Source organism: Lathamus discolor, chromosome 10, assembly GCF_037157495.1.
Source record: "Lathamus discolor isolate bLatDis1 chromosome 10, bLatDis1.hap1, whole genome shotgun sequence".
In the NCBI taxonomy this organism is placed as follows: domain Eukaryota; kingdom Metazoa; phylum Chordata; class Aves; order Psittaciformes; family Psittacidae; genus Lathamus; species Lathamus discolor.
The window spans coordinates 7,900,544-7,927,361 of record NC_088893.1 but is presented as its reverse complement, the minus strand read 5'-3'; the positions used below and the strand labels follow the sequence as shown (position 1 = coordinate 7,927,361).

At 51.3% G+C, this 26,818-nt stretch overlaps 2 protein-coding genes and 1 long non-coding RNA gene across 6 annotated transcripts in view; 2 read left to right on the top strand and 1 right to left on the bottom strand.

The window, feature by feature from the left end:
* PFDN1 (prefoldin subunit 1) overlaps nt 1–1,730 on the top strand; it is a 31,568-nt gene extending 29,838 nt beyond the window's left edge. The window contains exon 4 of the mRNA XM_065690976.1: nt 1,517–1,730. Coding sequence (XP_065547048.1) covers nt 1,517–1,600 — 84 coding nt within the window. The 3' untranslated portion in view covers nt 1,601–1,730. The remainder of the gene's footprint in view (nt 1–1,516) is intronic.
* A 2,535-nt stretch (nt 1,731–4,265) lies between these two features.
* CYSTM1 (cysteine rich transmembrane module containing 1) lies at nt 4,266–23,251 on the bottom strand. Of its 4 annotated transcripts, none has more exons than XM_065690297.1 (3): nt 23,228–23,251; nt 13,920–14,167; nt 4,266–4,725 (listed from the first exon to the last, which is right to left on the bottom strand). In XM_065690297.1, the coding sequence occupies exons 2-3, from the start codon at nt 14,146–14,148 to the stop codon at nt 4,619–4,621; spliced, it is 336 nt and encodes a 111-aa protein (XP_065546369.1). In that variant the 5' UTR covers nt 14,149–14,167; nt 23,228–23,251; the 3' UTR covers nt 4,266–4,618. The 4 variants fall into 4 exon arrangements, with proteins under 4 accessions (XP_065546369.1, XP_065546367.1, XP_065546366.1 ...); XM_065690295.1 differs by having other exon boundaries at nt 23,145–23,231; XM_065690294.1 differs by lacking the exon at nt 23,228–23,251 and adding an exon at nt 23,108–23,221.
* Nucleotides 23,252–23,438: 187 nt separating this feature from the next.
* Nucleotides 23,439–26,818, top strand: LOC136020070 (uncharacterized). Its single transcript, XR_010615186.1, has 3 exons — nt 23,439–23,785; nt 24,444–24,611; nt 25,107–26,818. It is a non-coding gene; the product is annotated as an uncharacterized LOC136020070 (long non-coding RNA).

Below are 26,818 nucleotides of genomic sequence, written 5' to 3'. Positions count from 1 at the left end.
ATACCCACGGCCCTCGTTGTTGCTAACAGCTTTCACTGTTTGAATAAAAGCTCTTCGCAATTCAGAATCGGGGCTGGAAGGGATGTCCTCATGGCATGGGCATTTCAGCTGAGTGCACAGATGTGTCACTGCGGTCTGCTGCGAGGGAGCTGAGGGGGAGTGATGGCAGCAGAACTGTGCTAATGAACTTCCCTTCGGGGCTAAGGGGGCTTGCAGGAGTCAGGGGAGGCTGTCAGGGTGCATCAAAGGAGGATGGAGAGAGCAGGTAGCTGGTCTCTTTTCCAAAGGAACAACTGGTAGGACAAGAGGTAATGGCCTCAAGCTGCAATTTCTTCACAGAGAGGATGATCAAGTATTGGAACAGGCTGCCTAGGGCAGTGGTGGAGTCGCTGCAAGTGTTCACAAACCATGTAGATGTGAGCTTCAGTGACATGGTTTAGTTGTGGCCTTGGCAGTGCTGGGGAATGGTTGGACTTGATGATCTTGAAGGTCTTTTCCAACCTGATTGATTCTGTGGTCAACTTCACAGTTCTTGCCTGTTGCCAGCACAGTGGCTGTGTCCTCTGGCTCATGAGCCCCCCTGGCCACACCCCCCGTAGCAGGAGGCTGCTGCTCCATGGAGGCCAGTGTGTGCTTGGATAAAGGCTGCAGCCTGCACCCATGGGTGCTGCTCTGCTCTCTCACGGGTCCCTCCGTGGAGCTCTCCCCATGTTCTCCACAGCCCAGCTCTGGGAATCTTCCCCAAGGGTCCCCTCCAGCTCACAACCAAATGCATTTGGAGATAGGTACCCAGAGCAAGGGCTGCCCATGCTCCCCCAGCAGCGCCTTCTGCCTGCCTGGCCTCACCAGAGACTGTTGTGTCTGTTGTTTGGAAACCCAGAGAAAATAGTCAAAAGAGCCAAGTGCTGATTTTTCCAGTCACCTAGGAGCACCCAGACAAGCAGGAAAAAACGCTGTGTGCTGAATTCCTATCTTGGGATGCACAGCTTCGGGCTGCTTCCCTGCCAAACCTCTCCTAATTAAAGATGATTAAGGAAACACACGTATTTGGTGATGATGCCAGGGAATTTCTGATAGAAAGGAGGGTCTGGGTTTAGAAAACTGGCCCAGCTGGGGGAAAAAAAGAGCCTTTTTTACCCAAGTGCAAAAGGACTTTGCTGTTGAATCCATAAGGAGGCCTCAGCATGTTAATTCCTCTCTAGGCTCCAAGCCTACAGGATCTGCTTTGATTTCCTTCCTTGCTATGGTTAACGTATCCCACTTTTTGCAGCTCTGCTGTTGGAACAGCCCCAGCAGCTCTGAGGAGGTTTCAGAGGGAACAAAATTCAAAGGCTGTGTAAATGTTGCACAGGCTAAACATTAACGTTTCCAGGCTGCCTCTGGGGATGAATAACCGCTGTCCTCGCTCTGGGAAACGTGCAGGGACACGCGTGCCCTCCGCAGGCTGCCTGCAGCAGGTCCGTGCAGTCAGTACCAGGGTGAGCCTTAACTCTCCTCTGGGTTTTCTACTTTGCAGCAGAAGAAGTCGTACCTGGAGCGGAGCGTGAAGGAAGCAGAAGATAACATCCGGGAGATGCTGATGGCAAGAAGGGCACAGTAACCATGCGGCTCCCACTGGCCTCCTGCGACCCCCTCAGGGTGGTTTTGGGCAGCTCTGCCCAAGCGCTGGTCACTGCTGCCCACTGTGTGTGCTCCTGTGGCAGCTCCAATAAAACCACTGTGAAGCCTGGGCTCCATTCCTGCTTTCATTGACAGACTGAGAGCTGGGCTGGTTCAGCCTGGAGAAGGCTCCTTAAGGGGAGACCTTGAGCAGCTCCAGTGCTTAAAGGAAACCTGGAGAGGAGCTTTGGACAAGGGCCTGTAGGGACAGGCCAAGGGGAATGGCTTTAACCTGCCCGAGGGGAGATTCTAGGACTGCCTGCTGCCTCAGCGCCTGCTCTGCCTGTGGGGATTTGATGGAGAGAGGAGCCGGTGCTGGGGTTTGGGTTAGGGCTGTTTGGGGCATCCCGCTTCACTCTAAGGAACCCAGAGCCCTTGCCTGCTGATGCTGGGCCCGGGTCAGACTGGCTGCTGTGTGCAGGAGTGGAGTGGCTGGTTGGGCAGGGCAGGGCAGGGCAGGGGCAGCCATCACAGGTCCAGTGCGTGTGGTCATTGGCTGTGCCTCAGCAGTGACAGGCCCCAGTTCCCTTCCCTGCACCCGGGCTGACAGAGCCCCGCGTAGCAGCGAGCTCATGGAGGTCCAGTGCCACCCTGTGCTGCGTGCTTGCAATGCACCAGCCCGGCCGCCTCCTTCGCTTGCTCCTGGCCGAGCTGAAGTAAAGTCTTCAGGGATGCCTCCTCTCTTGCCCATGGGTTCCGTTGTGCGCCGGGCTGGCCCTTTGCCACCCACTTCCCCTCAGATCCCGTCACCTCCTCACTGCATGCTCTGGCCTCATCTTCAGTGGCGCTTGCACACCTGCCCCATGGACACAGGGGCCGTGCGCTGATCCCCCCGTGCGCCCACCCCCTGCACGCGCACAGTGGGGAGCCCTCCCCCAGAACACAGCCTGAGCGCAGTTCGGTGCGATCGGACAGTGCTGGTCATCCTCACCCGACCCCCCTTTCACCCCTGCTCCGCGCTGCTTTTCCATGCTTGCTGCTTCCCGGTTCACCCGCACCCCTGCAGCCCTTCCTGATGGAGCGTGCGAGACGTAGCCGGGCACAGGCCCTGTGGCACAGAGCGCGGGGCGCTGCAGGGCGTGTGACCGCGCCGCTTGGTGCTTGTGGCGGCTGTGGGTGTGAGGTGCCTGCCCAGGGCTGGGGTAGCTCACGCCTGGCACGGCCATAGCTGGGGTCAGCCAAGGGGGGTGGGCTCACAGAGCACTGTGCAGAGAGGAGGGGCTGCAGTGAGGGGAAGCCAGGCAGGCAGGGGAATGGGTGCAGCTGAACACCCCACCATTGCCCTTCCCTGCAAGGTGGGTGCACCGGGGACCACCCTTCTGAGCCCTGAACTGCTGGGAGGTGACAGCGACCATTCAGGAGCCTGGCAGCAGAGCCGAGCTCAGGCCTTAGGCAGGGGCTTAAATGCTTTGAGGCATGGCTGCTGCGGGGGGCCTCACCCACCCAGCCAGAGCCCCACAGTGGCTGTGCCCAAGGCAGCGGCACCCCCCGGGGGGAACTCGCAGACTAAAGCAGGCAGAAGAACCCAGCAAAGCGCTTGCGAGGCCTGAGCAGAGCTGGTGATGTGGCAGCCGCAACCCTCAGCTGCCGTTAAGACTGCAGGCGCTGCTTGTGCTGGGCCGGGGCAGGCTGGCTGCCGAGCACTGCAGCAGGGCAGCTGGTGAGGCAGGGCAGGGCAGGGGCGGCCATCACAGGCACCCACAGGTCCAATGCGTGTGGTCATTTGTTGTGTTGCAGCTGAACCCTGCCCCTACACTTCCGCTAGGCCCAGGCCCATGCAGGAGCAGGGGAGCATTGCTGCTGCATCCGCTGCAGCACGGGAAGAGCTTTAGGACCCAGACAAGTGCAACTCCTCACTCAGCTCAGCTCACCCTTCCCTCTGCTGCCGGGTCTCAGGGGTGCTGCATACACCACACATGAATGCTGAGTGCAGCACCTGGGGAAGCCCTGCTCCAGAGGGTACGAGGTGATGGGTGATCTGCAGCAGCACGAAGCGCAGCCAGCGTGTGTGTGTCTACCAGGATCAGTTCTGCTCCCACAGCAGGAGGACAGGAGCAAACCGGGGCAGTGCACAGCTGGGTTGTGACAAGCAGCAGGTTTCCCCTCTGCCACAGATACAAGCTTTTTATCCCTCTTCTGGCCAGGCATGCCACGAAACAGCTTCAGCTCTAAATCCTCAGCACTAAATTAATCCATGGCCTTGTTTCTTCTTCCCCATTAATTCACCTCCTGCAAACCTATAGATGGCGGATCACTGCTCAAAACAGGGTCAGCCCCGAGTGAGCAGAGGGATGACAACCCGGCCGCACTGCGTGCTGCAGGACGAGGGGTCGGGGTGCCAGGCACGGGCATCCCACAACAGCCGGTCCCACTGTGCTCCCACAGCTTATGCACTGGGATGCTGCAGAGAATCCCGAATCCCCCACATGCTGGTAACAGGGGGGCCAGAGGTGCCCAGCCCAGGCCCCTGCGAGGGGCTGAGGCACCAACGGCTGCTGGAAGCCACGTCCATCACTGGTGCAGAGCCAGCACCAGACTGGGAACAGGCAGCAGTGGGGGAAGCGCACCCTCTGCGGGACACACTGAGTGAAACAGCCGGGACCTGGTGGAGAAAATCAACTGTTGGCTTTAATTATTGCGTACGTCTTCATCTCTAGGACTAGGAAAAGTTCAACTGATAAATATACATTTCATAGGAATGCCTCTGGCTGAAAGACACCATCAGCACATTCTTCAAAGTTACAACAAAAGTCTTAGAAATGTTAAAAAGGGATTTTTTTTTTTCCTTTACTAAAATAAAGAAGTGCACCCCCCACCCCAACAAGGCGCTAGGACTGACAGACAGGAACTCTTGGCTGTGCAAAGCAGAGTGTTGATTACAGTAACAGAAAGGAGTTAGGGCAGGAGTGGGGAGCCTGCATAGCACTCAGCGAGAGGTTCTGGAGGCGGCTGTGCACGGTCAGGTCAGCATGTCCCAGAGGCAGCAGCAGCACAGCGCGGTCCAGCATGCCGTCAGGCAGGCGTTCTCGCCGGAGTCGTCCCTCCGCCGCTCCTCCACCACATACACTGCAGGGACACAGAGCTCCGTCAGCCTCAGCGCAGCACAGGACACCCACAGCACCCAGCCACATCACGGAATGGGCTGGAACCCAGTTACAACCCCCTGCCACGGGCAGGGACACTGTCCGCTAGACTAGGTTGCTCCAAGCCCTGTCCAACCTGGCCTTGAGAAACCTGGTGTGGTGGAAGGTGTCCCTGCACATGGCAGGGGGTTGGAACTGGATGAGCTTTAAGGTCCTTTCCAACCCAAACTATCCTGGGACTCTATTATGATTTATGCTTTTTAGGTGTTTTAAACCCATTAGAAGTTTTAAACTACAGCCACCTGTTGAGGACATCGTGACAAAGCATGTTCAGAGCACATATAAAGCGCTGTTATGAAACGCTTACTGGAGTACTTAACAAAATGGCTCTCCCAAACATGGGGCTGTGCGGTGGGAGATGGGCACTGCCACCACGTGTCTGCTCAGTGGCTCGTGTTGGATGCTGCCTCCAGCACCAGCAGGTCACAGCAGGCACCGCTCCTCCCTGCCAGCACCTTCAGCGCAGCCACCGCCAGCCTGTGCTGGAAAGGTCTGCACTGAACCGGTTGATGCACAGGCACAGCAGCCCAGGCAGGACAGGGCTAGGACAGAAGAGACAGCTGTCACCAGACAAACTGCCAGAAACTTTAACCATAGCCATGCACAGCATTAGTACTAAAAACCTTTTCCCATCAACCAATTGGGTGTGGGGCTTATTCTTATAAAAGCAGAACAGATCAAGATGGTCAACCATTCACTTACACCTGCCAAAGTACATAGGGCAAAACCCAGTTCAAACGAAGGCTTAGATGAACTGTTCCCAGCCAAGCTTCTCAGTAAGCTGGAGACATCCTACACCAATCCTCTCATTTTGGACACTCTGCAGCAGAAAGTCAGCTCCAAAGCACTAAACATAGTGACAGAAGTCCCCAAGGAAATCAAGAGTACATGGTAGCACCTTCAGCCACGTGGTAGCACCTTCTTCCAGCCTATGCATTAGGGCTACTTTAAATGCAGAGGATCCCCTGTGAGCAGCACAGTAAGGGACAGCATAACAAAACCCTAGGCACCTTACTCAAACCTCTCAAAATCATGTTGTTAGGAAGCCTTGCTCAACACGTAACTATGCAATCTACCCAAAGTCTTCCCAACTTGCTTCAACCAGAAGCTTTCCATGAACAGAAATCTGGTTTTCTACTAGAATGGATTTACCAACAAAACCCCAACCCAAAATACACCAATTAAGGCAACCACTGGTTTTCTATGGTCCTTAGCAGAAGCCTGAATGTCTCCAAGCTAAAGCCACCCACTTTGCTGTGGTGAACCTTACTGGGGACCTCATTAGCTGCTTTGTACCACTCTTTTGCTCAGGGTCAGGTGCTCCAAAGACCTCCTGTGGCATGCCAGGGTCCTTGCCACCATGGGCAGAAGCCAATTAGCACTTTGGGACTGGTGGTCTGATACTGAAGAGAAACAAGGGTTGTTTCCCTGAGGCACCAGGCAGCACTCAGGTTAGGCTTGAGTTTTGATGCTTCCACTGGTTTTTCTGAAACAGGATGGGAGAGGGAATAAGCTGAGCAGACCCTCCCAGCTTCTAATCACCCTTAAAGAGCATAGCTCACAATGAATCATGCTTACCCCAAAAATGGCTGCACTCCCTGTAATCACACAGTACCAGCCTGTGAAACCCAGTGCAAATAACTCCCACGTTGTTTTTAAAACAAATACTACAATACCTTGTTATTTCATGCACAGTCTGCTTTATCTTGAGCATACACATTTTGTTTCTTTTCATACCTAATTGATGCGTTAATCATTAGCTCCATGAGGGAAAGGCATAGGCAGCACTTTTCACCTGGTTTGGTATTGTGACCTTAGACTGTAGTGCTCCTTATCGCAGTGCTTTAATGGGTCTAAAAGGCTTTGATGACAGAACCAGCCCATCCTGTCCCAGGGACAAATCTCCCTTTAAGGTACCAATTTATCCGCACGGGGAGCCCCCCAGAAAGCCGACAGCAATGGCACTTGAGAGCCTTCAAGCTCTGCAAGCCCTCACTTGCTCCGTGCCACTGGGTGCCACGGCTCTTACATAGGCATTTCGGGTATGACATGGAGGTAGAGAGCAAGCAACAGCTCACCTCAGGCAAGCCAAGTGGCAGGCTCAGCTGCACGGGGAGGAGCGAGGTGCATGCACCCCTGGGTCAGCCCAGCCTGGCACCAGCCAGCTCCACAAACTTTCCCCTTCCCAAGGTGAAAAGGCAAGAGAAAAGCAGTAAGTCTTAGAATCACAGAATGGTTTGGGTTGAAGGGAACTTAAAGCTCACCCAGTTCCAACTGCTGCCATGGGCAGGGACACCTTCCACTGGAGCAGGTTGCTCCAAGCCCCTGTGTCCAACCTGGCCTTGAACACTGCCAGGGATGGGGCAGCCACAGCTTCTCTGGGCACCCTGTGCCAGCACCTCAGCACCCTCACAGGGAAGAACTTTTGCCTAAGAGCTCATCTCAATCTCCCCTCTGGCAGGTTAAAGCCATTCCCCTTGGCCTGTCCCTATAGGCCCTTGTCCAAAACCCCTCTTTAGGTTTCTTGTTGCTCCTTTAGGTACTGGAAGAGTGTTAGGCCTTGAAGTTTACTTCTCCTTTAGCTCCACCTGTGTGCAGCACAGAGCCACCTTGCATGCAGACAGGTTACCTGCACTCCTAGCTGCTGTAAGCTACTAGGCAAGGCCTGGGGCACAGAAGAAGAAGCAGCTCACCAAGCACTGTTCCTGCAGACCAAAACTCTTTCTGTGGTATCTGAACAGCTCTTTGCCACAGTCACAACTATGGCAGAAGTATTCTTCATATTCTTCATTCAGAAGCTCAGAGCAGAAGCATTAATACCAATCATCTTGTCTGGGAGGAAGCACACAGCAGAGAAAGAACCAAAAAGCCTTTCCCCACCTGTGAATAAAGCAGTTTTTATCACAAGCACCAAGAGCTTTGCTTTCGCTTGTGCAGGCAGCAAGAAGTCTTGTTTAACACTGCACAACACCATTTTAATAATAGTTTCTTCCAGGGTTAAATGCTGCCTGCAGCAGACTGGTAAGTCAGGTCAGCCTGTGCATCTGGTTCTACCTTCCAAACATTCTTACCTAAGTTGTTCCTTTGAAAATCTTTATGTTCAGGATAAAGGCCAGAGAACGGAAGGTGAGCAACAGAACAAGGGAATGAGCAGGAACCAAGGGATGCAGATGGGACAGTGACTAGAAAACAAGTGTTTCTGATCCACTTTTCGGGATGCACACCCTAGGTCTGAGATCCAGGACTGCAGGAGGAAGGAACACCCAGCACTGGCCTCTGGGACAGCCACGTGTCCTGGAGGAGATCCCAAGCAGGCAGCAAATGCAGAAGAAGAGGTGCATGACCAGGAAGTAGGGACCAGAGGACTTCAACTAAAACCTTCACACTAGCTGCCAGCAAGGCTGCTGCCTACCCATGAGACCTCCAGGGCAGAGTCTGGGCGCAGATGAGATCTAAATCCTTTAGCATTTGCACTGTCCTCTTAAGGCATTGTTCTCTCTCCTCTCTGGAGATATTTGCTCATGCTTAACAGCTTTATGCCTGACATGTCACATTCCCTGGCCCCCCAACTCCTTCCTGCCCTAAGGCTCTCACTGTACACGCAGTCTCTACCGAGACCATATTCAGATTTCAGGAAATACCTTAGCGCACTCCTGAAACAGATACCAGCCAGAGCCAGATGGAAACACAATAGCCTACTTCCAAACAAAAAAAGCTCCCAAAGCTGCAAAACACTCAGAACAAGTTGACAATCCCCACCTCTAAACACAAACAGCTCTGAGCACAAATCAAGTAGAAAGGAAGCAAGCTGCCAGTGAGTAGGGGTAGTTTCACCTGCAAATCCCCTCCGCCAGGGATAGCTGCAGACCTAGCCCAGATTTCAGGCTGGAGTCAAGCAGAAGCAACTAATGTACAATGACCCACGCTGGTATCAAGCTTGCCCTCCTCCGTGGCTGCATGACTACATCCAGCAGGTTACGAAACATCCTGCCCCTCAGTTCTCACATGTCTGAGCAGCTCTCACAGTCACCCTAGAGAGCTGTTTCAGCTTTCAGGGAGCTAAAAGGCAACATACTGCAGAGAAATTACCATGCCAGTGTGCCAAGCGAGAACTTTCCAGAGCCAGCGCTGCACTGGCCACATTTCACACCAGGGTAATGCCATTCTCCTCTCACACATCATATGTGCTCCAAGCATGGGTTAGGTTTGATCATAAACTGTGCAAAAGATGTTCTTGCAAGTGAGCTCAGGGCTGTGGAAGAGGTGAGTTTCCTCACCCAAACACAAAGGGATGGGATTCAGAGATCTCTGAGATGATGGCACTGCTACTCATCAGCATTTATGGATTATAGCTGTGCCCAGGAAGATTTAACATCACTAAAAAGCAGGGCTATATGCACTCCTTGTAGGAGAAAAGCATACCTTACGCTGTACTTGAGTCTCTGCATCAGTCAGCTCTCCAGAGCGCTATGATCCCCATCATACAGGTTGGAAAGTGTACAAGAGAGACATCAAATAAGAAATCAGCTTCTCCCCAGATCAACAGTACAGTAATTCAGGGCTTCAGACCCTTCAGTTTTCATCTAGACTGCAGCAGATGCAGAGATCTCCCAAACCTACAGAATGAGAATTTCCTCTAACTTAAAAAGAAAATCAGTGAAATCTTCATTTACTGTTAAAGCAAGGAGGCATTTCCCACCAAGTCAACTGCAGGGCTAAGAACAGCACATTCCTCAGCTCGAGTCAAGTGTTTTCATTGACAATCAGCATCAGTCCTAGATTTAAACAAGACGTGGCTTGAAGGGATTTACTCAACAAAATCTCAGTCTTACAAGGGTCCTGCTAGAGTGGTCTGGGTGACAGACAGGGGGAACAAAGTCCAGTTTTAAAGCAAAGGGAACATGCCACAGAGGGTATTTACTCAGCAAAACCCTCCTCGAGTACCACAGTCTGTGCAGCACTTGCAGTGCTGGGAAAAGGCTCTACAGCAATTGCTTCTCACCCAGACTGGGAAGGACTGTCCAGAACAGCAGCCTTCAATTTGGTCCACTATGGAGCCACCCTTAGCCTGGTTTACCCAGTTTGTCAGAGGCATGTTTTTAGATACAGGACCTGAGTTCTGAAATCCTTTTCTTTGCATCAGGCTTTTCCCAGCTTATCCCATCCTTTGGGGTTAAAAGCAGCCAAGGTGAGGTCAGATATCAGCCCCAGAACAGCACTGTTTGCTAGCAAACAGCCCCCACTGTTTGTGCAGTGAGCTGACACAAGCCAGGGACAGAGGGAGGTATGATACATCAGTCCTGGGGGAGAGAGCACAGCAGGTTTTAATGCACACAGTTATAAGAGGCAGATAAGAGGATAACTGCCAAGTGAGACCTCTCTTTGGCAAGACACCAGCTGTCTGGAGTCACAGGTCCTGAGGGTTAAACTAAATGGAAATGCTTGGAAAGGGTCAACATACAGAGAGAAGGCCTGCTGGAATTGCTACATGCTGCCCTCCAAATAACCTGCTGGGGGAGGCTTGGCTTCACACAGCTTCAGAAGCATGGAGGTAACCACTGAAAGGCACCAGACAGCCCAAACAGAGTGATTAGCATCCTCTCCTTTGCACATATAGAGGAGAAATCCACTCCTTGAGCAGAAGGCAGTGACTGTGTCTAGGTGACCTGTTCATTCTCGCAGCTGACCAAACATTAGGAGGCAGGCAGCATCAGTGTGACTATTACTCTTATCAGAGCCAGCTTTGCTGGCCAATAGGTCGAATGCAGCACTGAGCTCTGTTTGCCCTGGACTGGGGGAAAGGAAGGCTGCTGACAGAGCCTGGTGCCCTCTGGCACAGCAGGGAAGAACCTCACCCATTACGTTGTTATGTATTAGCAGGGGAGTTGGGGAGATTAAACTGGGCAAATTACTAACATCAGCCAGCGCTTGCAAAATTACTATGTCACATCATACTTTGGCTCATTCCACTTCTTTTTAAAGCATGCCATTATCAACTGCATTACATCTCACCTCTAATTTACATAGACAAGAAAGCACCTGCTGACCAGTCACCAGATACTGTGGTTTCTTTATGCTAGTTGATAACGAAAAACTCGGGAATGAAAACACTGGTGGGGAAATGAGGTATTTTTTTCCTCCAAAGGAAGTCCCTGCTGCTCAAGGCCTGCCTCCTTACACTATGCTCCATGCAGGCACTGTCCTTCTTCTGTGTGTGTTTCCCAGCCTTGTTCTGCTGCAGGCGAGTTGCCTTTACCTACCCAAGCCACTGTGTGACACTGAATGGCAGATTATGTATGGTCTTCCAGAAACTAATGCCTGGTCAGACTTCATGTGCACAGACAAAAGGTATCCTTTGGTTTACACAGCAGGAAAGATGCAGACAGAAATCAGCACTAATCAGTTCAGAGATAGAAAGCTGAATTGGATACTCTGAAGGATAACCTCCCTCAGGCTCAACATATAAATTACCAGCTCTATAGGAAAAGGTCAGGTTGTTTATTTCTGATGGCCAAGTCAGTTATTAGCCCCTGCAAGATGCAAGAGGTGTTCCTCCTTTGGAGACTTTGCTATTGGTAGCATGGGCAAGCCCAAACCCCAGCTATCAAAACACCTAAACCTGTAGTCAGGAAGCTGTGTGTGCCACCTCAGCAAGTCACCTAGCCTCTCTGGCTCACTGCTCCTCCACCTGGAGAAAAAAAACATATGCTTCAAGACCTTTTACACCCAACAGCGTGGAGGCAGTTAGGGTGACTGAGGAGGTGCAAGCTTGCACATGTTGGACTCCATCTATGCTGGGAGAAGGGGCAAAGAACAACCAGCTGCCATTATTACCTCCAGTCTCCCTCTTCTACAGGGCTGTAATTCATGGAAGTCATATGGCCAACAGCACTGTCTTCATGTATACACCACAAGCTGCAACTCAGACCCTCACCATGGCTAACTAATCCTACACAGTCTAGAGCAGAATATACCTGTTCTTGTTCAGCGCTGTTCTGACTCCACCTTTCTCCAACAAGCCTTTATAGATGTGCCCCTATTTACTGTCATATTGAAAAGATTACATCCTTCATCACCTATTTCTAGCAAAGTCATTGCTGCCTTAACAGTAATAACTTCCTCTTTCCAGCCTATATGTTACCTACCCTTGCCAAGCATGACCCCAACAAGAGGGACAGAACAATACAGCCCAGGCTTACAGCTCTCACATTCTGAGGATGCAGAAGGCCAGGTGCTGCAGCTGGGGAGATGCATGGCTGCAGCATACAGCTGCAGAACTCACCCGGTGCTGCTCAGCCTCAGGAGGCTGTAACAGCAGCCTTTGAAACAAGGCTCAGTGGTTCATGACCTCTTCTGCAGCATGAGGGATAAAGCCAGCACTAAGTTTAAGCTGTTCCCCTGCAGCATCTCAAGAGTGAGCTACATGAGGTTTTTTTCTTCTCCAAGGGCCAGACAGGCCACAAATTGTTAGATTAAATCACACCATGTCCCATGGCAACAACAGTATGTGAAGAACGACCTTAATGTGCAACGGCCAAAAGACAGCTTTGTACAGTGGCAGAGGCATCAGGGGAACTGTCTGAGTCCTGACAATTCTCCATTGTGTCAGCTTCAATACCCACTTTATCAACCAGTCTTTACAGCAGCAGTACCTGAAGTACCAGCGCCTCATTCAGCTGTAAAGCACTGACTTAGGTTTTGATTTGAGGTACGTGTCAGTCTCATTTCTGTACACCCAGGTCAGTCTGTTTGTGACCATGCCAGACATGCAGCACATACAAATCCTAACTCTCCCTTCCTTCCTGACAGAGCTCCAATCTAAAGCATAGTGCCTGGACAGCACCTCTGCAGAAGCGCTCTCCACATTCCCTCCTGCAAAACAGCCTCTTTGGTAGCTCTTGGTAGCCCAAGGCAGCCAGAACAGCTATAGGTACTTCAGGCTCTTCTCCAGAAGAGTCTGTTGTGATATTAACTGCAATGGAGGAAGAGAGGTGATGATGGCTCCTGGCTTCCCAGCCTGGATGAGTATTTTTATCACTGAAGAGCTGAGGGGGCGAATACATCCCCATGATGTATGAGCAGAGATTTTACAACCTGTGAAGCCTGTGAAACAGTGACATGAATAAACTTGGTCTCTAGGCAAGTGCCCCTGCCACCAAGACAGTTACAAAAAACACCCCAAGCTAAATCCAACTCTTTCCATGGGGAAAAGGCAGGGACCCAACCCAACCTTGCCAGAATCCCAGAGTTGTTGAGATTGGAAGGGATCTCTGAAGATCACAGAGTCCACTACCCTGCTTGAGCAGGGTCAGTTCCCTCTTCTTCATTCCTCCCTGTCAGGTATACACCTGGATAGGCCCCTCTGAGCCTTCTCTTCTCCAAGCTGAACAGTCCCTCCTCTCTCAGCTTCTCATATAAAGATGCTCTGGTCCCTTAATAATCTCCTTGTCTCTCCTCTGACAACTCAAGCCTGCACCAAGGGCTGCAGCAAATCCCACAAGAGTCATGGGTGCCAGAGTAAACCAGCATACCATACTGAGCACATACACAGCTGGAGCAGCTAGCTGCCAGGATAAGTTACATTGTCCCCCTTCCCCTCCCCAGAAATCTGGGGTTTTCCACAGAACAGTAATAGCTTCAGAAAAAAAGCAGGAGACCAGGAATGATTCCAGTATATCACTTGGACAGATATTGGTGGGCTCACGAAAACTGATGACCATTAATTTAGTAGGAACTGTACATCTGCAGGGGTTAGAACTCGATGAGCTTTAAGATCCCTTCCAACCCAAACCATTCTACGACTCTATGATTCTTTGATAAAGCCAGCAGAAAGTATATATAAGAAGCTCAGCATAAGGATTCTCTTGAGCTACCAGCACTAAGGATGGTCAGCAGTATCTTCCAACAGCCAGAGAACTGCTAGAGACACAACAACAAAAGCAAGCAGGAAAACAGGCTATCAACAATCGCTCCTTCAAGCAAGCCTCCACCTCCACCTCCCCTATCCCTGCGAGGGTCAGACACTGGTAACCATGCTATGTCAAGGTCAGCATGCATACACACATTTGCAAGCTAGAAAGGGTCACAATGACATGGCACCGCGGCTGCTAGGCTTACCTGTGTTTTTAGGCCCATCTGCATAGACTGGTCCTGGAGGCGGAGGCACATTCTGCCATCCATACTGGGGATACCCTTGGTAACCTGGCTGACCTGGCTGGTAGGGCCCAGTGGGTCCAGGAGGATAGCCCGGGTAGGGGCCAGGAGGACCCCCTGGCTGCTGTGCATAGGGTGGGTATGGGGCGGTGGGGCCCGGGCCGGTGTAGGGCGGAGGGTTGTCGTAGTTCATGTGTGATACAGAATCTGTCCTGCAGAAAAAGGAAGACAAACACAAGAATTGGTTTGGCTTTTGTCTGCTTCATCCATGACTATGCAATTCCCATTTCAGACTGCTCTCAACTGTGAGAAACAGACCTCAAAATACCTGAGTAAAAAAGCGAGTTTATCTTTTAACCCTATCACAGGGCACGGACTGAGTTGAAGTGATTTCTTTCAAGTGACACAGCAGAGTGACTTGCTGCTTTCCAGTCACGTATCAGCTGTTCCACCCTAAGACATTTAACAGTCTTGTGACTGCAAAGCAAAATCCTCTGCTTCCACTCAGGATTAAATTGCTTTTAAGAGAGATTTAGAAGTGATTACTTCATGTTTCTCTCTATATTAAAAAAGAAAGCCATGCAGAAATGTCCCAGACATGTTTGATAGCCTTAACAGGAGAAAGAGTGAACAGAAATGTCCATTACACTCCTGCTAATTGTTACAAGCTTCTAGGCCAGCACTCTGGAGCAAGGCTGTACGTGAACAATTTCCTGATGACACTCTACCCCAGAACATCTCGTATTTTTCCAGTAATATGCAACAGAATCATTAAGCCACAAGCAATCAGGACCTTGGACTCAGTCTCATTCAAAAAGCAACATTAAAGACACCTCAGAGAGCTGATGTTCGTAAACCCTATCCAACGTATTAGTCATGGCACAGCCATCAAAAGACAAGACTGTCACAGTAATGCAACTTTAATTAATCTCTGAGCACCATGACTAAGCAAACCATTTCTTACATTAAGTTTCTGAAGCTTCTCCCTGTTTGACAAACAGAAGTGTCCTTAATACCATGTGTTCAGGAACCATCCTGATTGCAGCAACAGTACTCTGCTATTTCCTTTTGCCATTACAGGGTGCAGAAGGTCACCATTTCCTCCCACGTCCCACAGGCTTTAGGAGAAAACACCAGGAATATAATTTGCCCCTGCTGAAGCTTGCCACTGCCAGCACAGAATGACAGAATGGTTTGTGTTGGAAGGGACCTTAAAGCCCATCCAGCTCCAACCCCTGCCACGGGCAGGGACACCTTCCACTGGAGCAGCTTGCTCCAAGCCCCTGTGTCCAACCTGGCCTTGAGCACTGCCAGGGAAGGGGCAGCCACAGCTTCTCTGGGAACCCTGTGCCAGCGCCTCAGCACCCTCACAGGGGAAGAATTTCTTCCTTATATCCAATCTAAACTTCCTGTTTCAGTTTGAACCCACCACCCCTTGTCCTATCACTACAGTCCCTGATGAAGAGTCCCTCTCCAGCACCCTTGTAGGCCCCCCTTCAGATACTGGAGGCTGCTCTGAGGTCTCCACACAGCTTCTCTTCTCCAGGCTGATCAGCATGGAGCAGGGGAGGTGGCAAGCAGGATCCTTTGATCCTTTTTGGATAGCACTGGAAAGGGCAGGCAGCTGGGCTAGGCTGACCTGGGTGCTCCATACTCTGTACAAACTCTTGGTGATGTACAGATTCTGAGTCCAGAGGAGACCATTACACATCTCGACCGCGCTCTGGCATGACACAGATTACAGAATTTCACCTCTGTAACCCCACAGTGAGCCCAGAGCAATCATGTGCCAGGCAGAAGCCAAGTGAGTCAAGCCTCTGGGGCTATGTTTAGCTGCTGCAGTCCCTGACAGAGTTGCAGTGAGCTTTGCTTGTTTACAGCTTGCTATTTCATCACTGCAGAGACAGTCCTGCCCCAAGCAAGGATCCTCGGGCTCTCTGCTTAGTTACACATTACCCTCGCCTGAACATCGCTAACATGGTGCTGCCTGTTGCACACTCCCAGTTAACTGCTCAGGCAGTGCTGTTACCTTTCAAATGGTATTTCTTAATGTTTTTGACAAGAGTTTTAACTGTTCAGCCAATGCCAGGGAGTAGAGGAATTCTATTTAGTTATTGCTTCCATTGCCAGGCCAGACACTTAACTGCTCATCTTCGAATGGACAAGCACAACATACATTTAATTTGAGGCTCTTTAAGCACTGCACTGCAATGCCTCTACCAAGTCTGCAGCAAGGAAATCCTCCCTTCAGAGAGCCCATGAAAGACAGGCAGCAAGCCCTACAACTCACTTTAATGCAACAAACTATTTGGGACATGACAGGTCACTAATGTTCATCTAACCTAGAAAATCATCCCAAAATAGCAGCCAAAAGCAAGTTCCCAGGGAAGAACAAGGCCAGAGCAAGTGTGTGTATCATATGCATCAATTAATTTATCTACAGTTGCCATTTTAGTGCTGTATCATTGCCATTTTAGTGCTGCAGCAAGGCTTAAAAGATGTTGCAATTCTTCAGTTGGCTGTGAACTCAAATTCAGGCAGTGGATAACTTAAACTCAGCCATCACATTGCTCCCTTGCCACTGGGATATCTGTTGGGACCTCCAGGGGCATCCTCCACCATCAGGGCTGGACATTTGCTCCTTCCCCTCTTCCCTTCAGTACCCAAGCATGGAGCCTGCTCACTGTGCTGTGGCTGCCTGGTTTCTGTACAAGAACCCGATGTGGGACCACACCAAAAGCCCTTCGGAGAGCTAGTACAACTGCCAGTGGAGCCACGTGGTAGAAAAGCATCTCTGCAGAAAGGTCTGACGTGGTACCAGTTGTACAAGGCTGTACCTGGTAAAGCTTAGAAACCACTGAACGAGTGTGTTAAGGCAAGAGCCTGGCTAATAGCAGCAGCCGTGGGGGATGAATGAAGAAAACTGCATCAACAGCTCTGGAGAAGAGCCTGACAAACTGAACAGACTCATTTAAAAACCCAAGTCTGACAATGGCTTGAGCAAACAAGGAACAGAAATACCGTTTCTTTCTTGAAACAAGAAAGAAATTCCACTGCCCTTTGAGTGTTCAGCAGCTCTGTGTTACAAATGTCAGACCAGGTTTTGAAAAGGAGGTAGGTTTGTAATGGGGCTAGTAACTTAGTTTCTGCCTATTAACGTGAAGGAGAAAACTGGAGAGTCTCCTAGAAGCCAGACAGATGCCTGGGTGGAGACCTCAGAAGAACAACAGAGCAGCAGAAAAGATGCAGAATGAGATTAAGAAGGGCATATTCCACTATGACAAAAGTTAATTTTTTCCCCTTAAGTTGAGGGTAAAGTGACACAACTGAGATTAGGCAAGCAACAAAAGAGAGTGTCCAGCAAGAACAGCCTCAGCAGCAACTGGACTGGGGATTTATCTGTGATGAAGGAGAACACTGAAGAATTTAACAAGGCATACAGCAAACCCAGGAGGTGGTTGTGGAAACCAGGTCCTTCAGAGGTCCCAGGTATGACTTGTGTCCCCTCCCTCCCAGCTCCACCTCAGCCTTCTCACAAGGGTCTTTGTCCTTAATTACATTCTCAGGAAGAATTATTCCCTGTCCCCCACTTCCACTATCAGTTACTGCCACACATACACCCTTCCGTACTTGCCCTTCTTGAACTGTGTGACAATAGGTTTTTCTCATTCTCATGAACTCGCACACTATTTTGCATGCTTACTAGCCCTATGTACTCCCTTGGGTATGTGTTTGCAAGGCAGAGCTTTGAATCATCAAGCAGATACTTTTCAGAGACATACTTGAGCTCCTAGTCAAAAGTATCATCAACCTTTGCTGTGGGTTCTCACCCCAACTAGTAATTCCATGTGAGCTGCAACCGAGACCAGCTCCTTGCTTGCATCAGGGCTCATACCTGTGGGTTTCCCAATGAGAACCTCTTGGAGGCAAAGCTTAAAAGGAAGAGAAGAAAGAGGCCAGGGCATCTGTAAAGCCCTTTGTTTCTCATGGCACTGCAGGAGGTCCATCAGGAAAAGCCAGTACAGCACTGCAGAGTCTCCGCCAATGTGAAACTCCCATTTAGCACTAAACCCAGCCAACAAAGAGATTTCATTGATTGCCACTAAGCATTTGCCCTTTATGTCCTTAGTTAAAAGAAATTACTAGTCCAGCTGAAGAAAATGACAAAACGTGTTCCTATTCCTTTATCTCCCCCCATTAGTACTTTTGCTGAGAAATTCATTAATACATCATTAAGTTTCTTTAAGCTATCTTCAAGCTCCTTTGTTCCACACCACTGAACAAACACCATTTCCCCTACCCTAACAGAAGGGTTTTATTTTTAAGCAAGCAGCTCACATACCCCAAAAGGCTGCACCATATCCCATAAGGTCTGCAGACAAAAAGTCACTGCAGTAGGACCATGCACACAATATATCATCAGAGCATACATATGGCACTATATGTGCATGTATAGAGACACACACTGATACGTCAATTCATCCTTTGTGAAAACATTAGTCCCTCTACATCTGTAACCTGGTTTTGACTAAGGCTTAGCAAAAGGTTCAAGTGTAGAACTCTGATGCTTTGTACACCTTATATATGTATTTTTTAAACCTAATACACCCTAAAGAAAAGGGTTTCACTATTAAGCTTTGAAAATAACTACTCTGAGTGCTTTGAACTTACTGCCATACCAATGCAGCTCTTACAGAACTAGTCAGTCACTATTCCCCACTCTCTTCTTCCAGCACACTCATGAATTTATTATCTTTTTTCTCCAGGCATCTCTCCCAAACTGAGGGCCCTCTGCTTCTACAAAGCCTGTCCTATTCCTTGGCAATTCTTACCACCCGTTGCTGTGCCTTTAGTTTTTCTGTTCTTCCAAGACAGAGTGAGCAGGCTGCATGAAGCTGTCTCGTGCAGTGCTGCAGAGGTCTTCTGCTTCCCATCCCTTGCTCTGAGCCCCATCCAACCTGGCCTTGAACACTGCCAGGGATGGGGCAGACACAGCTTCTCTGGGCACCCTGTGCCAGCGCCTCAGCACCCTCACAGGGAAGAGCTTCTGCCTAAGAGCTCATCTCCGTTTCCCCTCTGGCAGGTTAAAGCCATACCTCTTGGCCTGTCCCTACAGGCCATTGTCAAAGCCCCTCTCCAGGTTTCTTGTAGCCCCTTTAGGCACTGGAGCTGCTCTAAGGCCTCCCCTTAAGGAGCCTTCTCTTCTCCAGGCTGAACCAGCCCAACTCTCTCAGCCTGGCTCCAGAGCAGAGCTGCTACAGACCTCACAGCATCCCCAAAGCCTCCTCTGTTCTCACTCATGTAGGTTAATATAAAGGCAAGAAGTTTTTTTTCTGGGACAGCAGAACAGGCACCACACTTCATATCCTGCAAAATATGATTCAGGAGGAATCCCATTTTGGGCATGTCAGATACTGATTTAGCTGGCCTTTGCACAGACGAAGATGGAGGGCACAGATCCTGAGAAGGGCAACCAGCGCACCCTGATGTAACCCACCCCTTCCAATGCCTGCAGCACTAGGAAGTAGTTTTCCAATACAGAGCTCTAATGGAAAGTACATTTAACATCAACAATCCAGCTCCTGGCAACCAGCCTAGCATTTAAATTACATTTCATATGAACAGCACCCAAATGAAAAAAGGCACAAGTGGCTTTTAAATGGCACTGGTTCCGTGTTTCCCTCTTACCAGCTTCTTTGCAAGCTCCATTAGTGATTGCATGAAAGATACGTTAAAGATAAACTGTAAGAGATTCCATTCTTGCTCCGTTTGCTTCCAGGAAGAGCTTCCTCCCAGGTTTGCCCATGCAATTCACCATCAACTTACAGTAACAGCTGCAGAAGAACTGCACAAGAACCGCATCCACCTTGTCTGAGAGAAGTTGCTCAAAACTGTTCTAATTCCCAAAATGCAGAACTGAAAAGCCCAGCATGGTGCCACAAAGGAAAAGCTAGAAACGCTGCTTTGTTCAAACACATTTCCCTAAGAGACACTCAGGGCTACTGGGACACTCCATGGCCATTAGGAAGAGGTGCATTTCCTCACCTTTATTTGAACAGCTTCCAGGTATTTCCTGCACCAAAACACCTCAGCTGCTGAAGCCACCAGATCAGGCAGCTCCACAGAGTGAACAGCAGTGGTTTGGATGAATAAACGTTTAAACTTTCGAGCTCCTAAGCCAGGTATTACCTCCTCCCAGTATCTTCCAAACCCTCCAGAGGCCTGAAGTCTGCTCCTCCTTGCAAATGAAGAATCTCACATGTGTGAGGCTGATACCTGTGTCATAGCAAAATAGAATCATGGAATGGCTTGGGTTGGAAGGGACCTTAAAGCTCATCCAGTTCCAACCCCCTGCCAAGGGCAGGGACACTTTCCACTAGAGCAGCTTGCTCCAAGCCCTGTCCAGCCTGACCTTGAACACTGCCAGGGATGGGGCAGCCACAGCTTCTCTGGGCACCCTGTGCCAGCGCCTCAGCACCCCCACAGGGAAGAGCTTCTGCCTAAGAGCTCATCTCAGTCTCCCCTCGGGCAGGTTCAAGCCATTCCCCTTGGCCTGTCCCTACAGGCCCTTGTCCAAAGCCCCTCTCCAGGTTTCCTGCAGCCCCTTTAGGCACTGGAGCTGCTCTAAGGTCTCCCCTTAAGGGCCCTTCTCTTCTCCAGGCTGACCCAGCCCAACTGGGAGCAGAGCTGCTCCAGCCTTCACAGCATCTCCATGGCCTCCTCTGGACTTGCCCCAACAGCTCCACATCCCTCTTGTGTTGTTGCCCCAGAGCTGGACACAGGACTGTAGGTGCATTCCCCGAGCACCATGCAACCCTGACTGGCCATAGGCAGGCTGCACAGCTCCATCTCCAAGAAAGTAATGCTGCAGCAGCAGAAATGTGCACACACGTTCCCACAGAGCCAGGTTCTTGGTGGAAAATGCTCCCTGAAATACTGCTGCAGAGGGCAGCAGAGCATGGGTGCAAGGCCCAGCACTGCATCCCTTAGTCTGGAGGAGGCACTTCTCCCATTCCAGGCAAGCGGCTTTGGAGGCTCCCAGATTGCCCTGTGGGAAGCCGAGCTGCAGCTGGCAGGATGCCAGAGCTGGCACTGTGTGTGCCGGAGTGACTCGGGTTTCTTGCTCTCTTCCCCTATTCCCCTAAATGACCAAGTGCTATTTTCTACTCATTGAGCCATACGGTTTCAGCTCAGAAACAGGAAGTTGGGAAAGACACAGTACGAAACCAAGGGAGTAGAAAACGTCAATATCGCAGGCAGGCATTCAAACCGAGCTCATTCATGTTTTCATCTCCCACTAGAAGTTTTCATGGTCCCCTAAGCCCACAGCCACGGTACAGGGAAATCAGCAGCTTACAGGAGAAATGCAGACCTGTCTGTTGAAAATCCAGAGTAACACAAGCTGCTCTGCCCTCCTAGAAAATATTAAGTAACATGTTAATCTGATCATGCACAGAACTACCCCTGAAAACAGGCAGCTCATCTGTTTACCATAAACACAGCCCTCCAGGAAATCCTCCATCACCCCAGTGCCAGGCTAGAAGCAGGAACATCTGTGCTTTACACTTACAGAACACCTTTGGGGTATGGAACAGCAAACCACTATGGACCCGGGGGTCACAGGGCAGTAAAGCACAGAGCCTTCTACTTGATCTGATACCAGGTAGCACCTTGCAGGGGCTGCTCAGCCCATGTGCTAGAGCTGCTCATGCACAGGACATTCTCTTCTCCTCCCTGACCTCTGCAAGGAGGACACCCACCAGCCTCTGCAGATCATCATTCACTGCTCACAGACTATCAGGGGAATGGCAAATCAGGACTTCAACAGAGATGGCTTTTACAGCACATGAGTAAGAGAAAATAAGAAAAAGACTGTTCTGTGCAGCACAGAAGGTTATTCTGCAACACACAGGCTAGTTCCTGACTGTCCCCAAGCAGCACTGAAATACGATCACTAGAACTTATCCAATCTCAGCATTTTCAGCCTCCTCCTCAGTCTGATACCCAGTATTGTTATCACCAAGAGTTTCTAGGAAGGGCCACTCTTTTTATTAAAGCAACCGAAGCAGTTGAAAGAAAAACACCCATTTTCTGGCACTGCACCTTGCACCTCATCACTGGAGGTACCACAGCCCAAAGCAAGAAGCAGTTCAGTGCAGTCACTTTAGCTCACCCACACTTACTACCTTACCAAGACTTACCCTGCTTAGACAGCTGGGTTGTTGTAGCAAAGATATCAAAAGCACTTTTTTTCCCCCTTTCAGGCAGAGCTAACCATGAACCTGGGATGGGTGGGACAGACCCTGGTGCTACCCTGCTCAGAAAGCCTCCCCTTTGCTGTCAGAGGGGGCTGCCAGACCCCTGTGGCAAAGGAAAGGAGGCGAGTGCTCTCCTGTCTTCATTCTCCTATTTCACCATGACATTTAATTATCCAAATGAGGTCTCAGCTATAGACACAGGAAATACAAATCCAGGACAGCCATAATGGCTTTTAAACACACGATGCAGCATTATTTTCACTCGAAGAGTGCTAGCATCGCCCTTGCTCTACGCTAAATAAGCCCGTTAGTATTAAACAAGCCCATCTGCTCTGGGCACAGCTGCCTGCCTCCTTCTCGCCGCAGGTTGCATAAACAGCCGCAGCCGGGCAGCGCCGTTCCGCCGGTGCACAGGGCAGGGCTGTGCCACCCCACAGGGCCTCGCTCCCCGCAACGGCACCCCGAAGAGCTTACAGCCACCTGCGGTGACAAACGGATCGCCGGAGCCGGGGCGGGGCAGCGCAGGGACACCCCTGCGGCAGCAGCACTGGCGATGCGCCCCCTGCTCCAGAGCAGGCCCCGACACCGCGGGGACCCAGCACCACAGCGGCCACCACCCCGCCTCTTCACTCCGGCATGTTTTCCTCATCATCCTCCTCCTGCTCCGAGCAGCAGGAGCCCCACGTCCCGATCCTGCCCCACAGCGCCCAGGTCCAATCCCACCCGCCTTCCTCGACCGCCAGCCCCCGCCGCACGCCGCAGAGGACTGGGGTACGGGCTGCGCCGGCCCCACACCCGGCCCCGCAGACCCCCATCCCCTACACACGTACCGGGGCGCCCCCAGCCGCACCCCCAGCCCCGCAGCCCCCCCATGGGTAGCCCGCAGCCACACACCCGGCTCCCCCAGCCCGCCACGCAGCCCCTCACACACAGCCGGGGGGAATCTCAGCCCCACAGCCGGGCTCCGCCGCTCCTGTGCCGCCGGCTCCGCCCGTCCCGCACCGCCGCCAGCACCTGCTGCGCACTGCTCCGCTGGAGGTGACGTCAGACACAGGGGGCGGAGCCAAAAGAACGCCCCGCCCCTCTCTGAGAGGAGCCGGGCTCAGAGGGAGGGGCGGAGCCCTCCGCTCCACCCCGGAGGCGTGGCCAAGCGGGACGGGGGCGTGGCCGCGGCTCTAAACGGGGAGGTGGGGGCTGTGTCAGCGGTGGCTTGTGGGAGGCCGTAAAGGGGATTTGGGGCCGTCAGGACGGCAAGGAAGGGGAACCGGAGACGGGTCAGGAGGGAGGCGAGGCTGCCTCAGCCCCGGCGCCGGTGGAGGGCTGTGCCAGTGCCCGGAGCGGCTCTGCCCCGTGAGGGGCACGGCGGGGCTGGGACCCGTCGCACTCCCCGGTGCGTCCGGCCCCGTGTTCTCTCCTAGGGACTGAGCGGGACGCGGCGGTGCCGGTACCGGGAGAGGGGCTGGGCACGAGGACTGGAAAAGCAATTCCAGAGCCCTGCCCGGATCAAACAGGAGAAGGACACGGCTCGGGATGCGCAGGCACCGTTCCTGCCCTCGCACACGGCTGCGGCAGGTACCGGCACACTGAAACCAGCTTCCTTTTCCCCTTCATCAATTAGCAAATCCAATCTGGGTCCCTAATGAGGGTCAGCCAGGAGGAAACGATTTCAATTACCTATGAGCATGCTATATTCTTGGGCAACAGAAAAACAACATACACAGTTATCACTGGTGTGTATGAAGAACCCAGCACCCTAAGTGCATCCTAAATAATCCTATGACTTTGTGCCACACCAGTGACTCCAAGTGCAAGTCCAAGTGACTCGTACAAAGGTCATGAGAAAGAGGAGAGCTGGTGTGGAGGGGACAAGGGGCATGAAGACACAATGAGGGGCTGCTGCTCCAGTGGAAGCTGCAGAGCAGTTCCCTCCTGCGCAGCTTTCTTTGTCCTATGATATTATTTGCATGTGTATTTGTAAATGATACTGCCAGGCCAGGTACCTTACAGCAGGCACAATGTACATTGTTCTGCTGGTTAACGTTAAGCTTATCTTGGTCCTTTACTCCAGTACCAGCCGGCACACACCATTGTCTTGTTAAACATTAACTGAGAAAGCAGCTTGAAAAACATAGTTTGGCTTCATTAAAATCTTAAAATGACACTTGATACTGGAATCTCCACATTGCCCAGTTCGCACGTACTTTTATCGCTCTTATTTTCCCTCCAACAGCAAGCAGAGATCTTCATGCTGGAAACAAGGCTGGGATGTAATTAATGCCATACAGCAAGTTGGGATTTAGCTCCTACAGCAAGCAGACAAGCCAGCTCTCCCCTGGGGGGAGCAGCGGCAGTCTCCCATGACTGGCAGAGCCCTGACATGAGCAAGGGCACATGGAGGGTATGTTCACCCAGTTTCCATTAGGTGTGGTAGCACATCCCAGGATGTAGCTGAGGGGTAGTGGGAGCATCCTGGAGGTGTTACACATGTAGAGGTAATGGGTTCAGGTGAGCTTCTACATGGGCTTCAGTACACACTTGTGTTTGAATGCAATGTGGCCGGGGAGCTCCTGAGATACGCTAATGGGATCCCTGGAACGCGTTGTCTGAGATGCTGAAAGGCAGACTGGCTTTCACGTATGAAACCAGTTCCCTTTGCACTTTTGCTGGTGATTTTCTCCCTTGCTTTCTTCTGTTCCCTAATGTGACCTACCGTTACCAGCAGACATGGGGAGGGAGGTGGGAATCCTGTTCACAAGGAAACCTGTGCTGCCTGGAAACTGGTTTAGCAACATCTATCTCCCCTAGCCCTCCCCACACCTGGCAGACTCAATGGCTCTATAATCACAGTTTTTGTCTTTGCTATTTACTTTATTTCATTCTGATTGCCTGAAAGACACAAACCAGTGGGAAGGACTTGACATTGCAGAGGACAAAGGCAGAAGCTGGACCTACACAGCACATCAAGCTGCAGAGAAAAGGCGAACTGAATGAAGAGGAACAGCAGAGTGCGAGGCAATTGCCCAGAGGAGTTGCTGTGGTTGCTTGCCCCCATTCTTGCTACCTCTTTCCACACAGTCGTTGGGTTAAACCCGTTGCAAAAGCCTTGTGAAACATGCCACTGTCTTGCAGGATGGTTATGTGAGACTGCAGGTTGCAGGAGGGCTGGGCAGTTTTGCTGGCTATTGGTTTTGGCAGAGGTGTCTGTGGGACAGAAGGGATCCATGGAAGAGACATCCTTGTCCTCTTCTCTGTATCAGTGCCAGCCAAAGAAATCCCGGTTCATCCTCACACTCCCATCAGCCTGCATGTTAGTTCCTACCACATGCCAGTGCCCCTGCACAAAAATATCCTTTAGGACCTTGTGGGCAGATCCAGGATGGATACAACACCTTGACATGAAAATGCTGCCTGGGAGGATGAAGTCAGCGCTCTGTGCGCTGAAGTCCTAACACTTCACTGGGACAAAGATCTTTCCACCCATCACCTTTAATGTCAGTGTTTTCTTCTGACTTGCTTGATGAAAATTAGCAGTTTAAGAGTTCAGGTCTGTAGTTTCTTTCAGGGACACAGTTGGCTTTAGAAGAAGGTATGTGTCTGCCTTGCCAGGGGCTGTGCCCAGGCATCTGATCCAAATCAAAGGAGCTCTGTTGGATCAGGGAGTGCATGGACTGGTGCTCCGGATGCAAACCACAGTCCTGTGAGTGGCAACCCAGGCTGCAAAACCCTGTGAAGTAGGTCTCTGCCATGCTGGCTGGTCCAGGATGTGTCACAGCCTTCTGGCATGATGCTGTTGAGCAGCTCATAGAATGCTAGAATGGTTTGTGTTGGAAGGGACCTTAAAACTTATCCAGTTCCAATCCCCTGCCATGGCCAGAGACACCTTCCACTAGAGCAGGTTGCTCCAAGCCCCTGTGTCCAACCTGGCCTTGAGCACTGCCAGGGATGGGGCAGCCACAGCTTCTCTGGGCACCCTGTGCCAGCGCCTCAGCACCCTCACAGGGAAGAGCTTCTGCCTAAGCTCTCTCAGTCTCCCCTCTGGCAGGTTAAAGCCATTCCCCTTGTTCTGTTCCTATCCAGATTTCTTGTCAGCCTTTTTAGGTATTGGAAGACTGTTATAATGTCTCCCCTGAGATGACGAATGTCCCTTCATATCTTGCCAGCATCATCTAAGTGAGTCTAAGCCCTGCACTCTAAAAACTGGCTCTGCCACAGAGAAGTGGTGCTTGTTCATCTCTCCTTCCTCAGGACAGGTTCTGGTGTGCCTCTGGCTGACTTATGAAACCCTACAACTGCTCCTTGTCTCAGTGGCCCTGTCTGGTGGTGAAATGGAGCATTACGGCCAGCATCTCCTCCCCCTCTTCAAAGGGCCGGGAAACATCACATGCTAGCGCAGTGCAGAAGGCTTTTACATTGCTCACTGTAAAGGTAGTCCTGAAGTTGGCCTGCTCTTCTGCTCGCATGTCTCTGGGCTCTGTGTCCTTCCCAAGCTGCTGTCTGGTGCTGGGTCTCTGCACTCCTGTCACACTCAGTGTCTTTTGATCCCTGCCTGCTTCGTGCTTGCCTCTCACTCACCCTCAGTAAAGTAAGATTTATGCTGTAAGATAA